The sequence below is a fragment of the Enhydra lutris genome, unplaced genomic scaffold, assembly GCF_002288905.1.
Source record: "Enhydra lutris kenyoni isolate GAN:26980312 unplaced genomic scaffold, ASM228890v2 scaffoldscaffold1, whole genome shotgun sequence".
Taxonomy (NCBI): Eukaryota; Metazoa; Chordata; class Mammalia; order Carnivora; family Mustelidae; genus Enhydra; species Enhydra lutris.
Window position 1 is genome coordinate 19,408,786 of NW_019154085.1, and position 18,816 is coordinate 19,427,601.

At 42.2% G+C, this 18,816-nt stretch overlaps 3 protein-coding genes across 4 annotated transcripts; all 3 read right to left on the minus strand.

Moving 5' to 3' along the window:
• Positions 1-213: 213 nt before the first annotated feature.
• Positions 214-2,648, minus strand: LOC111143248 (gamma-crystallin F). The gene is made up of 3 exons (XM_022496862.1): positions 2,640-2,648; positions 2,306-2,548; positions 214-486 (listed from the first exon to the last, which is right to left on the minus strand). The coding sequence occupies exons 1-3, from the start codon at positions 2,646-2,648 to the stop codon at positions 214-216; spliced, it is 525 nt and encodes a 174-aa protein (XP_022352570.1).
• Positions 2,649-9,955: 7,307 nt separating this feature from the next.
• Positions 9,956-11,733, minus strand: LOC111148414 (gamma-crystallin D). The gene is made up of 3 exons (XM_022504978.1): positions 11,721-11,733; positions 11,387-11,629; positions 9,956-10,291 (listed from the first exon to the last, which is right to left on the minus strand). The coding sequence occupies exons 1-3, from the start codon at positions 11,727-11,729 to the stop codon at positions 10,019-10,021; spliced, it is 525 nt and encodes a 174-aa protein (XP_022360686.1). The 5' UTR covers positions 11,730-11,733; the 3' UTR covers positions 9,956-10,018.
• A 4,956-nt stretch (positions 11,734-16,689) lies between these two features.
• Positions 16,690-18,428, minus strand: LOC111148281 (gamma-crystallin C). Of its 2 annotated transcripts, none has more exons than XM_022504863.1 (3): positions 18,341-18,428; positions 18,010-18,252; positions 16,690-17,029 (listed from the first exon to the last, which is right to left on the minus strand). In XM_022504863.1, exons 1-3 carry the CDS (start codon positions 18,347-18,349, stop codon positions 16,757-16,759), a joined length of 525 nt encoding a protein of 174 aa, XP_022360571.1. In that variant the 5' UTR covers positions 18,350-18,428; the 3' UTR covers positions 16,690-16,756. The 2 variants fall into 2 exon arrangements, with proteins under 2 accessions (XP_022360571.1, XP_022360510.1); XM_022504802.1 differs by having other exon boundaries at positions 16,690-17,032; positions 18,341-18,349.
• Positions 18,429-18,816: the final 388 nt, after the last annotated feature.

Genomic DNA, 18,816 nt, shown 5'->3' on the forward strand with positions numbered 1-18,816 from the left:
TTTGGGCTCCAGAGGCTGTGCTCCCAACTTTTACCCCATACCACCCTTTCCACTTATATGTGTAAGAAAATCCACATTATTCCCAGCTTGCTTTCTTTCTGCTGAGCCCTTCCAAGGAGGCTGAAAGGAAAAGGAGACCACATGACTGCATGAAACACACAGGAAATATTTTTACTAGTTTCCAGATGAAGAGTAGCGTAGAGTACAAATACTTCAATAGTAATCCACGGCTCTCCGCAATGAGCCCACTCGGGCACTCGTGGCCCCCCAGTCGTGGTAGCGCCTGTAGTCCCCGGGTCTCAGCAGGTACTGCCGTCCGCGGTAGTTGGGCAGCTCGTAGAGGACCCAGCAGCCCTCCAGCACGTGGAAGGAGTGGCTCTCACTGAAGTGGAAGCGGTCATGAAGCGAGGAGCAGTCCTCAGTGATCTCTACCATCTGGCCCCTGTAGTCCTCTTGCTCGTAGATCCTGATCCTGTGGGAGCTGGTCTGTGGGTTTGGTAATCAGCAGATGAGGAGAAGTCAGAAAACCTAGCCCTTTGCAACCAGTCACACACCCCACAAGGGGAATGGGCATCTCTTTGTTTTTTCTATATCAACGGTGGCCAAATAAAAGAAGGAGACTACCAATAACAGGGCTGCTGTGTACAGTTGGATAGGTTGAATACTGCAAAACTAAAAAAAAAAAAAAAAACCCAAAAAACAAAAAACAAAAACTCCACCATTCACATAGACCATGATAGGGATGAATATGTGAATGGTGCTCCCTAGGGTTTTTTTGGGGGGGGAGCACAACCTTTATGAAGCATACATACAGGATCCATTTACTACCATTCTTAAGTAACAATTTGTATATAATTGTTTTGCTCTATCCTTCATAGACTTTTGGTGGTCTGGGGTTCTCCTTGGATGACATAAAAATAATTGTATATTAAAATAAAAAGACAAACATATCCCTAGCAAAAGGCATTATTTTGAATCTTGATAGCACTAGAAGAGGGGAGGGAGAAAGGAAATCAAATTGCTTTCCCCAAAGCAAGGCACAGATGGGCTGTGGCATTTCAGCCCCAACAGCTCCTTAGTCCCTTCCATCTGCTTTAAGCCCTGCTTCTCTACGATCCTGAAAGTCAAGAGCCATCACAAGGATGAGATTTATTTGTCAGTTCTAATACACGCTTCTGCAAGTCTGCTTATGTAATGAACCAACATGGGAGCCAAAGATCATGAAGGAGACCTGCCCAGGACCAAGGGAGCATAAAACCTTTAGAAAAATGGAAAGTTAGGCTTTTTGTCTGGAGCAAATCCTGCCTGTCTTTCCTTGAGCACTTGCTCTTTTTGATGTCCCTTCCCAGAAGGCGCCGATCGTCTCAGTGTCTTCCTGCTCCCACCACTGAACGCTCTTTAGGAGAAGTTCTCACGAGCGATCGTCCACAGGATGAAAGACATAATAAGGAATCTCCCGCAGTTGGGAAAGGACCCACACGTACATCAGTTAATTTGGTCTTCACGGCAGCCTGGCGCATGTGGCGCAACCACTCTAGTCTTTTCTTCTTTTACAAGAAGCCAACGACTGGATCTCTCAGTCTGTAATTAGAAAAGTCCAGATGGGAAAGGAGAAACCCGGACTTTCAGGTTCTTCCTGCTCCTCTGGGTCCATCAAGGCATGGGTTTGAGTCGGTTTGAGTGGGTTCCACACTTTGCAAAAGCGGCACATTTCCACAGGACTGTGTCATAGATTAGAGAATCCCCAACTGTGGGATTTCAGGCCGCAGGGGCCTGATTTGGGGAACAGTGGGTTTTGCAGGAGCTGCCGGAATCAGCTCGTTGGTTATTTGTTTTGACTGAACAAAAAGCGGGACTTGATGTTCATAATAATAATAATAGTTAATATTTAGGGGAAGTGGTGGCTTGCCATGTGCTAGGTGTTCTGCTTTCAGCCTTATTCCAACCCTATGATTTAGCTACTTTTATTGGCCCCATTTTACAGATGAAGAGAGAGAAGTAGCCGGAGGAACTAGACCCAGGACACCTGATGAACCAGTTTCAACATGTTGCTTTATTTGTCACCTGAGCCATGGACACCGTGAATTTTCCCAGTAGAGGTGAGTTTAATTTTAGCAAAGCAAAATAAACCTTTAAATTAAAAGCATTGCGCCACATATTCAGTGGAAGAAAACCTTGGAGATATTCAGAAAGGAAAAGAGAACATAGAGCAGCAACAGAAGGCTGCCGCCCGCTAGTCTGAAAGCCGTGTCTGGAGCGCTCTTGTGGCGGGAGGACCCAGCAGGGCCTGGGGGGCTGGACTCACGTGCGGGATGAGGCGGCAGGAGCGGACCGAGTCGCTGAGGCCCATCCACTGCTGGTAGTCCGGGTAGTCCCCGCGCCGCAGGAAGTACTGGCAGCCCGCGTAGTTGGGCTGCTCATAGAGCATCCAGCAGCCGCTGTCCACGCGCACCGAGTTGCAGCGGCTGAAGTAGGGCTGCAGGTTCGGGTGGTCACTGCTGCACTCGTAGTGGCGGCCCTGGAAGCCCCGGTCCTCGTAGAAAGTGATCTGCAAGGCAAGGGAGGGAAAGGCTCAGAGGCCTGGCCCCAGGCCCCAGCGTGCGGGGGCCCCTCCTGGCCTGCGGCTGCGCTGGGCTCACCTTCCCCATGGCTGGTGATGGAGGTCAGTGATGGGCCGCCGTGGCGCGCGTCTATATAGCAGGAGGCTGCTGCGTTGGCAGGAACAACACAAAAGGGGCCCGCGGGGTGAGGAGGGGATTTTCTCTCTCTCTTTTCTATATAATTACGGCGGGGGTGGGGTGGGGGACTTATTGTATGTTTTCTCTTAGACTTTCCAGTGTTTTCGAATTGATGACCCTTGTTAAAACCGTCACTTAGTGCCTCTGTGGCCTTTAAATGAAGCCTATTTAGGAATTTGGAACTGAGCAAAAGCCCTTAATTGAGTTAATAATTGCAATGAAATATTTCAGTTATCTTTTTAAATTTCAAGACCATCTCCTTTTGAGTAACAGAGTTGGGTAGTGACTGAGTCTGAGGTCAGAATGGACCCCAGCATGAGACGTTTTGAGTAGAGAGCATTTTCTTGGTGTGAGAATCTGGAACATGGGGAAGAACCTGTCTTCTCCATAGTTCCTCTAAGAGGAAGAACCTTTCCATGACCTTGCAGGCTTACAAGTGAGCATAGCAGATACTGCTAACACTTGAGGAAGGGCGATGGGGTCTTGGACCCTGAGGAAGCCGGGTTTAGGCACGAGCCTCCACTCTGCCCCCTGGAGACTGGGCTGGACTGGGGCCACCTCCAGCGCCTCAGCTGGGGTGCCTGTCACGGCATAGGCAAAGAGACCCTCACCTATGGAATTCATGAGTTGACTCACTGATGGTTCCGACCCACAAGGCAACTTTCTTTCTTTTCTTAAAGATTTTATTTATTTGACAGAGAGAGTGAGCACAAGTAGGGGAGCAGCAGACAGAGAGAGAGGGAGAAGCAGGCTCCTCACTGAACAGGAAGCCGGATGCTGGTCTCCATCCTAGGACTCTGGGATCACGACCCGAGCAGAAGGCAGGTACCCAACTGACTGAACCACCCAGGCGCCCCTCACATGGTAACTTTCTACTTAATAATTTTGCAAACTAAGTGCTAAGATTAGTTCTACTACTGATAAATACAAGTTAACATGCAAATATAACAAATTAAAAATCCTGCAGTCTTAGAAAGCTTCTGCTTTCTCTCCGTTTCTCAGCCCTGGGCAAACCCTGCTTGCTCTGCAGTTAAGGCTCTGACTCCAGGGTCTGGAGTCTGCCTTCTTCCCCCAAGATCCGACCTCCACCCTCAGCAGCTCTCATTAGAGAGCTTGGCTCTCATTAGAGCAGAGTTTCTCTGCCTCATGTTATTTTGACATTTTGGGCCAAAAAATTCTGTTGTGGGGTGGTTGTTCTGTGCATTTAAGGATGATTAGCAGCACCCCTGGTGTCAACCCACAAGATGTTAGTAGCATTGGTCTCCTAGTTTTGAAACCAAACCTATTTCCAGGCATTGGAAATGTTCCTTGGGGGAGCAAAATCAACACTGGTTGAAAACCAGTGCTTTAGAAGAAGCAATTCTTCAACTTAAAACAACTCGAGACACTGTTTCATTCTTCAGTTTGGATTGTTGCCACCAAAATCCAATGCTAAAAAATCGTTTTCCCTGAACAAATTTCCTTTGCTTCATACAAACTTAATAAACCTTATTCATATCCTTTCTTTTAAAAATTTTTACATTTACAGAAAAATAGAAAACTATAGAGGAAAATTTGAAACCATAGTCCTGTATTTTAAAAAAAGCACTGTTGGGGCACTTGGGTGGCTCAGTGGGTTAAAGCCTCTGCCTTCGGCTCAGATCATGATCTCAGGGTCCTGGGATCGAGCCCCACATCGGGCTCTCTGCTCAACGGAGAGCCTGCTTCCTCCTCCTCTCTCTCTTTCTGCCTGCCTGTCTGCCTACTTATGATATCTGTCAAATAAATAAATAAATAAATAAATAAAATCTTTAAAAAAACCAACACTGTTGATGTATTTTAAAACTTCCTTTTAGTTCTGCAAAATAAAGGAGTTCTAAAGATCCCTTGCACAACAATGTGTATATAGTTAACACCATTGTACTATGTGGTTGAAAATGGTTAGGATGGTAAATTTACTGTTATGTGTATTTTACCACAATAAAAAAAGATACCTTTGCTCATCTGCCCACCCCTCTTAATTTTCACTTCTCTGATCTAATACTTTCCTCTTTAAGAATTTTTCCAAAGGAAATAGTTAAAGGTCCATGCAAATATTGTGTATGGTTGTGTTATCAGACCATTGTTTATACTATATTAAAAAATACAAATGAAATGTCAAAAATAAGGCATTAATTAGGTAAATTATAGAACTTCTGTTTGATGAGATGTTAGGCAGCTACCAAAAATCATGTTCTTGAAGAGTTTATAGAAGTATATGGAAAATAATCACCATATGTCATTTCTTTTTAAGTAAGTATATTACATTGAGAGGTATTGGTGAAGGAAAGAAGATAAAAATAAATGGAAATACATCTTGTGTTTATGTATTGGAAGACTCAGTATTGTTCAGTTATCAGTTCTACCCAAAGTGATCTACAAATTCAGTATAGTCCCTATCAAGATTCTAATAATGTTTAATGTAGGAATAAAAAAAAAATCCCTCCTAAAATTCACACAGAATCTCAAGGGACCCTAAATACCAAAATAATCTTGAAAAAGAAGAACAGAGTTGGAGAACTTGAACTTTCTGATTTCAAAACGTACTATAAAGCCATACAGATCAAAACAGTGTGGTACTAGCATAACAATAGACATATGGACCAATGGAAAAGAACAGAAAAACCCAGAAACAAGCCCTCACATGTGTGGTTAACTGATTTTTGACAAGGTTGGCAAGACCATTCAATGGGAAAAGGAGAGTCTTTTTAACAAATGATACTGGGAAGAATGAGTATCCACATGCAAAAGAATGAAGTTGGACTCCTACCTTACACCATAAACAAAAACTGACTCAAAATGGATTAAAGACCTAAAGAACTAAAACCATAAAAGTCTTAGAAGAAAACACAGGGGAAAAGTTTCATAACACTAAATTTGGCAATGATTTCTTGGATATGACACTAAGGCATAGGTAATAGGTAAATTGGACTTCATCAAAATAAAAACTCTTGCATCAAAATGAAAACTTCTGTGCGACAAGGGAGACCATCAACAGAGTGAAAGGCCATGGAATGCAAGAAAATATTTGCAAATCATATATATCTGATAAGGCATTGGTATCCAAAGTATATAAAGAACTCGTACAACTCAGCAACAACAAGGAAAAAGCAAAACAAACAAATAAACAAAAAACCACTCAAAAATCCCCCCCAAAACCACCACCAACAAAACCCAAAAAACACCAATTTTTAATACAAGGACAGGAATAATATATATCCAAGGAAGACATACAAACAGGCAATAATCACATAAAAAGATGCTCAACATCACTAATCACTGGGGAAATGCTATCAAAATTACAATAAGATGCTACTTCTTAGTCTGTAAGGATGGCTATAATAAAACACAAAAATAAAATAGAAAATAACAAGTGTTAGTGAGGATGTGGAAAAATTACAGTTGCTGTGCATTGCTGGTGGGAACGTGAAATGTTGCAGCCACTGTGGAAGACTGTTTAGAGTTTCTTCAAAAAGTAGAACCTCTAATTACCAGATGATCTACAATTTCCCTTTGAAGTATATACCCAGTATAACTGAAAGCAGGGACCCAAACAGGTATTGGTATACCAATGTTCAAAGCATTATTCACAAAAGCTCAAAGACAGAAGCAACCCAAATGCCCACGGAGGGATGAATGGATGTAAAACACGTGACAGATGCATAGAATGAAATGTGATTCAGCCTTAAAAAGGAATGAAATTCTGATAAATGCCACAACATGGACAAATCTGAGAGCACCATGCTAAGTGAAATGAGTCAGGCAGGATGATCAGTGTTGATTACATTTATTTGAGGTACATACAACAGTCAGATTTGTGGAGACAGAGAGGTGAATGGGGGGATTACCAGAGGCTATAGGGGGGTCGGGATGGGGACTTAGGGTTTGAATGAGTGCAGAGTTTCAGTTTGGATTGATGACAAAGTTCTGGAGATGGATAGTGCTGATGGTTGCATATCATTGTGAATGTGCTTTATGTTACCAATTTGAATACTTAAAGATGGTTATAATGGTAAACTTTATGTTATGTGTATTTTACCACAATTTAAAACATTTTCCACGAGCAAAAAGAGAAGAATACATCTGTGTTAATTTTATCGATATTAACTTCTTGATTTCAATAGTTCTACTCAAGTTGTAAGAAAACAGTAAAATAGGATGAATTCTAGGGACTAGAAAGGAATTAAGCAGCATTTAAAACAGTTTATGTTAAGGTACTTACAGTCCTCTTTATAATAAGAAATAAAACAATAATAAATATAATTAATGTCTTAAAATTTTTTTTTTATTAGTTCCTTTCCCTACTTGGGCTTTCTCCCTCATTCTCCCTTTACTCTTTCCATTATGATTACCTTAGATCACTCAAGAACCTGATAACACTTTAAGGTCTTCTTTAATCCTGGGAATTTGTGCTCTGGGCCCAGTTGTTTGTAGGCAAAGATCTTTGGGTGCTCGTCTTTACCAACCTTCTTTGTATGCTGCCTCATTTGCAGCTAGAAGCTATCCTGTGGTCACCAAGAATATCTGACTGCTCCAGGACACAGATGCTAAATGTGGTGGGAGACAGACAAAACCTGGGGCCCTGATGACATTGCTGAGCTGCTGAATCAACCAGCCCTAAATCCTGTGCCATCGCAGGACTTCTGTCACATGAGCTAGTAGATTTCTGTATCGCTTGTCCATTTGATATGGGGCTTCTGCTACTTCCAGTCTAATGTTTCTGAAGTGATTCAGATTCATTTCTGGCTGAGGAATGAGGTTGAAACTTTTTGTTTAAGATTTTATTTATTTAAGAGAGAGAGCACCAGCAGGGGGGAGCAGCAGGGGAGGAGGGAGAAGTGGGCTCCCCACTGAGCAGGGAGCCAATGAGAGGCTTGATCCCAGGGCCCTGGGATCATGACCTGAGCTGAAGGTAGACACTTAACTGACTGAGCCACCCGGGTGCCCCGAGTTGAGGCTGAATTTTGATTAAGGTTTGGAGGATGAGCTGCTCACCAGGGGGGAGGTGGGAAGACTAATTCAGGCATGGAAATGATGCAAGCAAAGGCAAAGAGATGTGAAGATGCTGATGTGCTGGGAGGGCTCGGGTGGGTCAGGAGCATCAGGTGATAGGAGAGGGAGTGGACAGGCTGGGGCTAGGTTCTTGTAAGAGGAATTTCCCCTGTGGACAGTAGAGTAATATCAAAGGTTTCGAAGCAGAGAAATGACTTGATCAGATCAGTCTTTGAAAATACACACCCTTCTTCTTTTCTAAAATTCTAGCAATGAGAGCACAAGACAGAACAGAAAGTAGAAGAACCAACGTAGGAGAATACATTGCCCTACTTCTCTCTAGCCTTTTATGTATGGTGTTAACGTACCTACACACACATAACTATATGTGCAAGTACAAGGTTATGTAAGTGTATTTAACTGTGTGTGTGGGATGTGCATATATATAGAGAGAAGACAGCTTTGCGTTTTCCTATTTATTTAACTCGCTTCCTGCTTGTTTGTTTGCAGTGGTCTCATGGTAAGAATCAGTAAGCTAGTACTGTCATTATTTGACAAGAATCTTCCTGATTCCACAATGGAAAATCAGCGATCTCTGAGCTGTGGTTCTAGCCACTTCTATTATTAATTATTTGACATTAGAATTGGACTTCAGCTTACCTTACATAAAATGAGTTATCTAAGTTATAGATGATCTCCAGGTATAAAATAGGTTAAAAATTGTAAGACTTCATTGTTCTATAAAGTCTAACTTCCTTCCTTCCTCTCTTCCTCCCTTCCTCTTTCCCTTCCTCTCTTTTTTCTCTTGATTCTTTTTTTTTTTGCATTTTCCATTAAAAATTTCTTCGAATACAGTACTCAACAATCACCTTAGAAAAAGTCATATATACTCTGTATTAGCTAGAAACATGTTTTGAATTACAAATAACAGAATATCCAATTACAGTGGCATAAATGAATTTGGGTTTATTTTACTCCCTTTATACAAAGTGTGAAAGTCAAACACTCCTGGCATTGCCCTTACTAGTGAATGCACCATCTGATCTGTTGTGGGCCTGATTAGAACAAAAAGGTGGATGGGGCACCTGGGTGGCTCAGTGGGTTAAAGCCTCTGCCTACAGCTCAGGTCATGATCTCAGGGTCCTGGGATCGAGCCCCGCATCAGGCTCTCTGCTCGGCGGGGGGCCTGCTTCCTCCTCTCTCTCTCTCTGCCTACTTCTGATCTCTCTGTCAAATAAATAAATAAAATCTTAAAAAAAAAAAAGAACAAAAAGGTGGAGGAAGGACAAATTTGTTCTCTGCTTAAGCTGAAACATCCATCTTCTCTTGCCCTCAGACACCAGTGCTCCTTGTTCTCAGGTCTTTGGACTCAGACTGAATTACGCCACCAACTTTCTTTGATCTCTAGGTTGCAGGTCATGGGACTTCTCAGACTCTCTTGATGAGGTAATAATTATAATAAATATCCTCACATTATCTATATGTATTCTATTGGTTCTGTTCTCTGGAGAGCCCTGATAGACATTGGTTTAGGGGCTTGACCCCATCGAGGCCAGCATTTCTGAAACTTGGCATTTCCCTCACACTTTCCATCTCTTGGGTATAAAATGCTTGAAAGAGGAGGGAATTGTGACACCAGGAGCACCTACTCCCTTCCATCGGGAAGGCAAATGTTTTTCCAGAACCATCTTTTCTCTTTCTCTCCACTAGCATTCCTCCAGTTAGGTTTCCGTGTCCAGAGAGTGTCATGGGACAGTCTCAGCATCAAGAGAGTCTGCTAAAGATTTGTGATCTCAACCTTTACATACAGTTTAGGGGATTTGAAAACTTTCTAAAGCCCATCATGGTACCCGGCTTCAGAATCCTTGCTTTAAAAAGTGGGTCACATTATCTCTGAACCTTAGCTTTTTAGATCCTCCCTCTTCAGAGAAAAACTAAAATCTAAACAGATTTTTAATAATCTGGTTTGAAGCAGCAACTTGTTTAAAGACCAGAGAATCAAATGATATAATATATTATAAAAGTATACAAAGTATAAAAAGTATTCTAAAACTGTAACATTCTTCTTAATACAAAGGCATGTTTTTATTGTGAGAGGTATGTTTTATTTATTTGTATTGGATCACACATTTTGGTTTCCACTTGTGTTGTGTGTGTGTGTGTGTAAAGAGTAAGGGGAGGACAAAAGAAAAACACAAGCAAACCAATGCCAATAACACACAGAAAATATTTTATTAGTTTCCAGATTGAGAAATGATGAGGAACTTATTTCAGTAGTAATCCATGACTCTCCTCAATGAGCCCACTCGGGCATTCGGGGCCCCCCAGTCGTGGTAGCGCCTATAGTCCCCCGGTCTCAGCAGGTACTGCCGCCCCTGGTAGTTGGGCAGCTCGTAGAGGACCCAGGAGCCCTCCAGCACGTTGAGGGAGTAAATCTCATTGAAGTGGAAGCGGTCCTGAAGAGAGGAGCAGTCCTCCGTGAACTCCATCATCTGGCCTCTGTAATCTTCCCTCTCATAGAGTCTGATCCTGTGAGAGCCGGCCTGGCCCATCCAGAGATGGAAAGAGGAGGAAAGCAAGGCATGACATGGTTGCAACACATTCATGCAGTCCAGCTCAAGCTATTTTGAAATATAGGATAAGCCTCAACTAATTCTCAATATTTATATATTCCCCATTTTCAAAGGCGGAGATTCACTACCCTTTCAAGACCGTGAAGTATGATAGAATTAAGAAGGAAATTTCACTGTTTATATATGTATAAATATTTCTCAGGATGAAATACTAAGCATGCTCAGTATACCACACCAGAGAGAAACTCAAACCTTGAACAGCGTATTACTGTTTTTGCCATTTTGAAGAGATATTTTTCATTTTTCAAGCATGTGTGTTTGAACAGTAAAGTGAGTTCGTGAAATGAATGGCCTTGCTTTTGGTTTAAGATAAATCTGGGAAAAATCACCACGGATTTGGATATTTCTGTTTCTGTGGAAAGCAAAGTTAAATGTCCTAAGTCTCTCAGACAATAACTGATTCTCATTTAATAACTTAGGAATAGAATAAGGAAAAATGAGAAAGAAAAATCAGTAAGATCCAGGCCTAATTTTTCAAAAACCTTAGCATTTTAAAACACATATTTGAAATGTATGTGGGTACGTGCATAAAATTTCTCTGTGTTGCTCTCCATTGAGAGAAAGTCCTTTCATTTGTGTAGGTGGGGTAAACCAAAATATACAAGTGGGGAGCAAAAGAGAGAGAGCTCTTAAAAAAATGGACCCCTGCGAAAGTTTCTTTTTCAACTCCTATCTGCTCTGTAACTACCCCCTATTCACGCACATAATTATTCTTCTATGGGATATTAGTGGTTTTTCTACAACTCCACTGTAAGTGATTCCAAGATGGGAACTATAGGTCGTACATGCCCACGGCAGCCAACACATTCTTATTAAATATTTGTGGATTAATAGGTACCCCGGGGTACCATTAATTGCTTTTATTTGGGGCCGACTACATGGAACTGATCTACCATAGCTTGTCTTGTGTCCAAACCCTCAATTATTCAGAATGATCACTACTCCATATGTTTAAGCTTTGCTTGAAACTCTCCATTCTGTGTCCTGATAGGGAGCTGGACTCACGTGCGGGATGAGGCGGCAGGAGCGGACCGAGTCGCTGAGGCCCATCCACTGCTGGTAGTCCGGGTAGTCCCCGCGCCGCAGGAAGTACTGGCAGCCCGCGTAGTTGGGCTGCTCATAGAGCATCCAGCAGCCGCTGTCCACGCGCACCGAGTTGCAGCGGCTGAAGTAGGGCTGCAGGTTCGGGTGGTCACTGCTGCACTCGTAGTGGCGGCCCTGGAAGCCCCGGTCCTCGTAGAAAGTGATCTGCAAGGCAAGGGAGGGAAAGGCTCAGAGGCCTGGCCCCAGGCCCCAGCGTGCGGGGGCCCCTCCTGGCCTGCGGCTGCGCTGGGCTCACCTTCCCCATGGCTGGTGATGGAGGTCAGTGATGGGCCGCCGTGGCGCGCGTCTATATAGCAGGAGGCTGCTGCGTTGGCAGGAACAACACAAAAGGGGCCCGCGGGGTGAGGAGGGGATTTTCATGTGCTCTTTTTTCTTTTTGCTGTTCTAGTCCATGGGGCTCATTGTGGGTTTTGGTCCCATTCTCTCTGGAATGTTCAGGTTGCTATCACTGGCTGATGCTGTTGAGACAGTTTGGAAAAAAAAAAAAAAAAGTAATTTGGAACATGGTTGATTTGATAATAGAAATAGAGCTTCAGCCATTTCATATATAGTCTACACTTTTATTTATATGGGTTGGGGGAAAACAAAAACGTGTAAATGAGGGAGCAATAAAAAAGCAAAAATATATAGTAAATATAAAATTAATCTATCAGAACTGTCAAGGAACATATGTGCCACAATGTTCAGTACTAATTGTTAATAGGAAGAAAATGACATTAATGGAATGTTGATAATTTCAACTTAGTCCTTTAAGAGAATTTTCTTATTAAAGAGTATAAGAAATTGGAATGTTTTACCAAGGGAATTCACAGAACTTCAAACTTGCAGTATGGTAAAAACAAAAACAAAAAACAACCAACCAACCAACCAACCAATCAAACAAACAAACAAACAAACAAAATCCCAGCAAGCAAGAATATTCAGTATTTGGTCTGAGTTTGTTACAGCCTAGAAGTAGACTGAATTCGTTACAGTGTATAGAAGTAAACAGAGGATTAGATGTTTTTTCTTGGCTAATTATAATTCAAAAGGGAGAAGAGTTTTAAGAACTCTTTTTTTTTTTCCTCAGAAAAAACTAAAAGGGAAATTTCTAATTTGGAGGAAATAAGAAAAAGTTAGAACACAAAATTGATTACTTACCTCTCAGGTTATTATAAAATAAAACCAAATTCCTGAGAAACCCATTTTTAGTAGGAATCTAGATACACTTTTTCCTTTGGGGAACAAGAGTACACAAAGCTTTTGACTCAAAAGAGATTCATTGCATGAACACAAAGAGGAGCTATGGCTAAAATGGTGTGGGGAGAGGAAGGAATAAATCTGGAAGCTGAGACTCTAGGAAGACTTTAGAAAGTGTTTACTAGGCTGGAAAGAATAGTTTGATGGACTGGAAGGAGCACTGGAGTGGAAGATAACCTATGCCTTTAGGTCATGTTCAAAGAATTATTCACAGTCCTGTGTTGTCTCGTGGAAATACTTTGTCTTGACTTTGGGTCATAAGTCTTTGTAAGTTAGTATTTTTAAATAAAACACCAACTACGTACATATGATGATTTCAGTTCTTGTTATCCACTATAGATAGACACATGTTTGCAAAATTACTTCTGTTTACAGAGTGGAAAGTAAACAGCCCAAATCAAAAGAATAAAAAAAAAAACCCTACATCATTTTAATTAACCATTTAAAAATAATAATTAATAAAGTAAAAATTTTGGAATTGTCATTTTGCTCAGAGTTGTTTCTGTGGGGAGAGTGTTGATTGATAAAAACAGTAAAATATGAGAAAGAAGTGAATGCAGAGTCACAAAGAAGATTTAGGGGAGCAGGGTGGGGATGGCTGGGGGTACACCACCACCACAGCCTATGTGCAATTACAGATTTGGGATACATCTGGAGAGCCAAAACTTGGGGACTCTGGGTTCTAAAAAGAGAAAAGGCTTTATTTCAGCTTGGGGAAAAGAAAAAAGAAAGAAAAAAACAAAAAACAACTCACAGTTTTCAATGAGCTGAAAACTGAATGGTTTGGACCAAAATGTGGCTTGATTTTAAAGCTTTACAGAAAACTCCATCATTGACAAGTGTGTGTTCAACGAAAGCCCCAAGTTGCACTTAGTGTGCTAAGTGAACAGAAGTTAAGACTCGAGAATCCTTCCACATATAGCCCTAAAGCAGAGTTCTTATTTATTTATTTATTTACTTATTTATTTATTTGACAGACAGAAATCAGAAGTAGGCAGAGAGGCAGGCAGAGAGAGAGGAGGAAGCAGTCTCCCCGCTGAGCAGAGAGTCTGATGCCGGGCTCGATCCCTGGACCCTGGGATCACGACCCGAGCCGAAGGCAGAGGCTTTAACCCACTGAGCCACCCAGGTGCCCCCTAAAGCAGAGTTCTATATGAGTTGCCTGGAATGACTGATGGGGACAGTCTTTGGAAGGAGAATAAGAGGTAAGTGTGAGGTACCCTCATCCTGAGCTCTAGTCCAGCAAGGAACCGGTCACTCCTAAATATTCAGATGCTTTCAAACAAAAGTGAAGACAAAAAACAGGAATTCAGGTTAGAGTTTTGCTGCCTACAGAGTCAAAGATTTCTGTAGCTGCTATAAATGTCAGTCTCCAAAATGAAGTATATAAGAAATACCATTTTCCTTATCTTCTAGAACTCAAAATATTTTATGACTCTAAGTCTCATTTCCACTAGGATGGAGAGAAAATTTCACCATAGTCATTGCTACGTGCATTGTTTCGTCATCTCATGTTGCCAGACTCCATGGCTGGGTTCTATGGGCTTAACATGAGAGCAAGTCATTTCATGGGGGGAGAGGGTGCACTGGAAACTCCCGTGCTGTCCTTGATGGTGACTCTCCCCAGCTTTGACACGAGCGTGGAAATAAGAACTGGCAGCCCCGAGGGCTATGGAACCAAGATGTATTTTATTTGACCGGCACAATGTTTAGATGTTCTCCAGGATGCTGTGGGTTGGTTTGCACTTTCCGCAGCTCACCATACTTTTCATCACTCCTTGTGGTCTTTAAAGAAGTTGTTTGCTCATTTACATTATCTCTCTGGTCCCTGAAGGCATTGAGCTGCAACCTCAAATAAGCGTCTTCAAACTCTGCTCAGTTTTTGCCAAAAGAAAACACTGTACATCAGAGCAAATTCCCAAGCGTTCTTCCTTGGTCTGAGTCATACTTTATTAGGAACTTGTGTATTTGGTGTTAAAATATCCTTTTGTAAATGTCTCTTCTTTTACAAAATGATGTATGACTAGATGGTGCTTAGTTTTACAGTTTTGTTTTCTTTTTAATCTTAAAAGTCCTTGCTTGGTGAAATAAAAATAGGCAATCCTATGTTGGTCTCTGTTTAAAGAAAACTGGTCTGAGAAATCCAAAATACTGAGAACCATATGATTTGATATCATGATTTAAATCATTTGGTATCATAAGAAATATGTAAATAAATATTACTCCATTTGTTTCCCCCAGAAATTTGTCTTGGGATGACTTTAAAGTACTAAATGAAAGTACTTGATGGAAGTGTTTACGTATGTATTATTTTGTACTTGAGAAAGTACTTGACTTTAAAAAGTGACTACATGCTTACTGTTTAGTGTATGCATTTCATATTATCTCTGTGTAGGGCTCCGTGGTGGTGGGGACAATGCCTTTTATTTGTTTTGGTTGTTTTTTTCATCCTCAATTCTACACATGACAGGCTCATTGTAGGTGCCTGGTAAATGGTAAAGATACTAACTCAAAGAAATTAGGATCTTTGGTGGCTAACAATTGAGCAGAGTCTATTACAATTAAAAATCTCTTGTGTTATCATTGGGCAGTCTCACTTCTAGGTCTCTATCCTCTAAAATTTATGGCTTGTGTAGATAAAGGTATACAGACAATGATATTCTTTGCAGCCTTGTTTGTAAAAGGAGCATTGGACAAGCCCAATCACCAATGGGTAAATGCTAACATAATCTAGGGAACCTTCAAATAATGGAACACAATGCAGTCCATTAAACAGAAGAAGGTGCTGACCTAGATCTATGTCTGTATCATTTTGTATGTTAAAAGCAAGTTGCAGACCAATATGTACAGTATGATTCTACATGCAAATAAGTAAGTAAATAAATAAAAAGAATGTTTCGCGAGATATATAGAAGGAGAAAATTCAAGAATGGTGCCCACCAAGTGTAAAGAAGGGTTAACAATGAAGAATGGGATCAGAAGGACCCTCTCCACTTCTTTATAGAATTTGTAAAGTAGTAGGATTATAGGAGGCTTTTATTTTGGAGGAAAAATTTTAAAAATAAATTCTCTAATGATGGAAAGATTTTTAAATTTTTTTTTTTTTTAACTTGCAGGACTTTGCTTGTGAGCAAGCAGATTTTGCTTTAACTGAAGTCTACTTAAGGGCACCTGGGTGGCTCAGTGGGTTAAGCATCTGTCTTCAGCTCAGGTCATGATCCCAGGGTCCTGGGATGGAGCCCCATGTCGGACTCCCTGCTCAGTGTGGAGTCTGCTTCTCCTCTTCCCCTGCTGCTCCCCTCTGATCACTCTCTCTCCTGCGTGCTCTCTCTCTCAAACAAATACATACATAAATAAAATCTTTAAAAAAATCAAAATGTATTTAAAATAGTAACATATATCTCATTGATTTATTTGTATTATCTGCACTTCATGGAGGGCTTGGCCCAGGGAATATACACTGGTGCACTCAGGTAAGGAGGTATTTTAGAATAGGAGGGGAGATCTTTAACGGATCCCAAAGTACGGCAATGTCCAATGGCAGCCTGGCCTTAGTTACGTCATCCTGTGTTCCAAAGTAAACAATACTGCAATTCCTTATGTAGTCTCATCAGGCTTTTTGCCAGGTGGGGTTCTCTTCACTGCTTGTCTGTGACCCTCTATGGCTTCCAGTCACCTGCTGGGTGAGAAGGAAACTCCTAGAATGCTGTTCCTCAGGGCCCTCCACGGAACGCCTCCTTCCTCACCAGTCACCCTCTCCCATTTTGCTATGTTGACCTCCCTTTCTTTCTTACACAGGCTAACTCCTCTTTCTGCCCCTCCTTCTGAGCCTGTTTCAGACTCATTCTACCTTGCAGAGCTTCTAGAACTGACCCTTCCCCACTTAGTCACTCCTCAGCCTTTAGCAGGGAGCATTTACAGGTGAATTAATTGGCACACAGTGAAAGAAAAACAGAAGTCAGCAATTGCCAACAATACAGACTAAATACTTTATTAGGTTCCAAATTGAGAAAATGGTAGTGCGAACCTATTTCAGTATAAATCCACCGCCCTCCGCAAAGAGCCTGCCTTAGCATCCATGGCCCCCCAGTCGTGGTAGCGCCTGTACTCTTGGGGCCTCAGCAGGTACTGCCGCCCCTGGTAGTTGGGAAGCTCGTAGAGGACCCAGCAGCCCTCCAGCACGTGGAGGGAGCGGACCTCACTCAGGTGGAAGCGGTCCTGGATGCAGGAGCAGTCCTCGCTCAACTCCGTCATGAGGCCTTTGTGGTCCTCTCTCTCATACAGCCGCAGCCTGTGGGAGCTTGCCTGCTCGGGCCACCAAGAGAAGGAGCAGAAGAAGCAAACAAACAAGTGAACTTGGTAGGTTGGGGCACGGGATCGCCCAGGTGAAAACCTGAGACTCTGACATTGCTGGGTATGTTGTGTATGGAGCGGTGTTCCACTGGCATTGAATACACGTTTGCATTCTCATTTTGTATTTCATATAGGACATCTACATTGTAAGAGGTTCAAAGTCTGGGTTAGAGTCCATCAAGAATTCAACTATCTTGACTCCTCATTCCCTAATGTCCATTGATTCCTAGCTGATAAGTCAAACATATATTTTGGGCAAAAATGGAAAGTATTTTGACTAATATTCTTTTAAAATGAGTATTACATTTTTTTTAGAATAATAGGAACGTTATCTCACAAATCTATAACTAAAGTTGGACTTTTAAAATCACATAGTTCCGTGAAAATTAGTTTAAATAGTCACTTGGAACCAGAATTCAACTGCTTTTCCAAATTAAGGGCAACGACCACTTCCAAAGTTAGACACAAACTTTGAATAGCCTCTATTAACAATAGAGTTTCCATTTTTTACTAGTCTGTAGTGGAACCCATCTAAGTCATTCATCACCAATTCTGTACTGTTAATTAAAGTTGCAATTTTACAATCTGAAGTTTTTAAAATGAATCTGTTCGCAATACAGCCTCCTTATGTCCACCCAGCTTCCCACGGGTAAGTTTTGTTCTGTATCCCGCTGTGAGAGTACATTTGTTACAGACAACTTTGTAATGGACATAATGGGAGCAAAAATTAACAATAAAGCAGACCCTTCCCATCAGTGAATTCTTCTTGTATGCTCCGCCGTTTTTGTGCATTTCTCTATCTCGGCTTAGGCAGTAGCTAAAGCCCACGTTACCCCTTAAGTGCTTTTAATGGCAAAACCTCCCTCCCCTTCACTGGTCAGTAATACAGTGAGGACCGGCAGGCAGCGGGATGGAGAACAGGTGAGGCTCACCTGGGGGATGAGGCGGCAGGAGCGGATGGAGTCGCTGAAGCCCAGCCACTGCTGGTAGTCCGGGTAGTCCCCGCGCCGCAGGAAGTACTGGTGGCCCTGGTAGTTGGGGCGCTCATAGAGCATCCAGCAGCCGCTGTCCACGCGGATGGAGTTGCAGCGGCTGAAGTAGGGCTGCAGGTTGGGGCAGTCGCTGCTGCACTCGTAGCAGCGGCCCTGGAAGCCGCGGTCCTCGTAGAAGGTGATCTGCAAAGGAAGAGTGAGTCCCAATTAAATCAGTGGCTCCCAAAGGATCTGGGATTTTTCCCTTTTATTTAACTTGCATCCTGCTCACCTTCCCCATGGCTGGTTGACACGGATGTGCGAGTTCAGTGCGATGGGCCGGGAGCGCTGTGGGTCTATATAGCAGAGCTGCTGCTGAGTTGGCAGAACAACACAAAAGAGGCCCCCGGGGGCGAGTAAGGGGATTTTATGGATCCCTTTAACGTGCTGCATTCAGTGGAAATGCCTGTAGAGTTTGCCTTCATTCTCTGGTATATTCCAACGCTGTTCTGGATATGTCCTAGTTTAGTCCCTGACTTGCTTTTATTTGCATTCTTAGTGTTTTCTAAATTTATCAGCACATCAATCTGAACTTTTGACCTGAAATTCATGTCTCTACGGATATGACTCCATTATGCCCCATGTATTTTCTGGGGGAAAAAAATCTATGCCTTTATGGATGTGCTCCGCAATTCCAGAGGCTGTCTGTGATGTAGAATTTCACAAACACTGACCAATTTTCCTTGATGGTAGAGGTCACTGTAACTT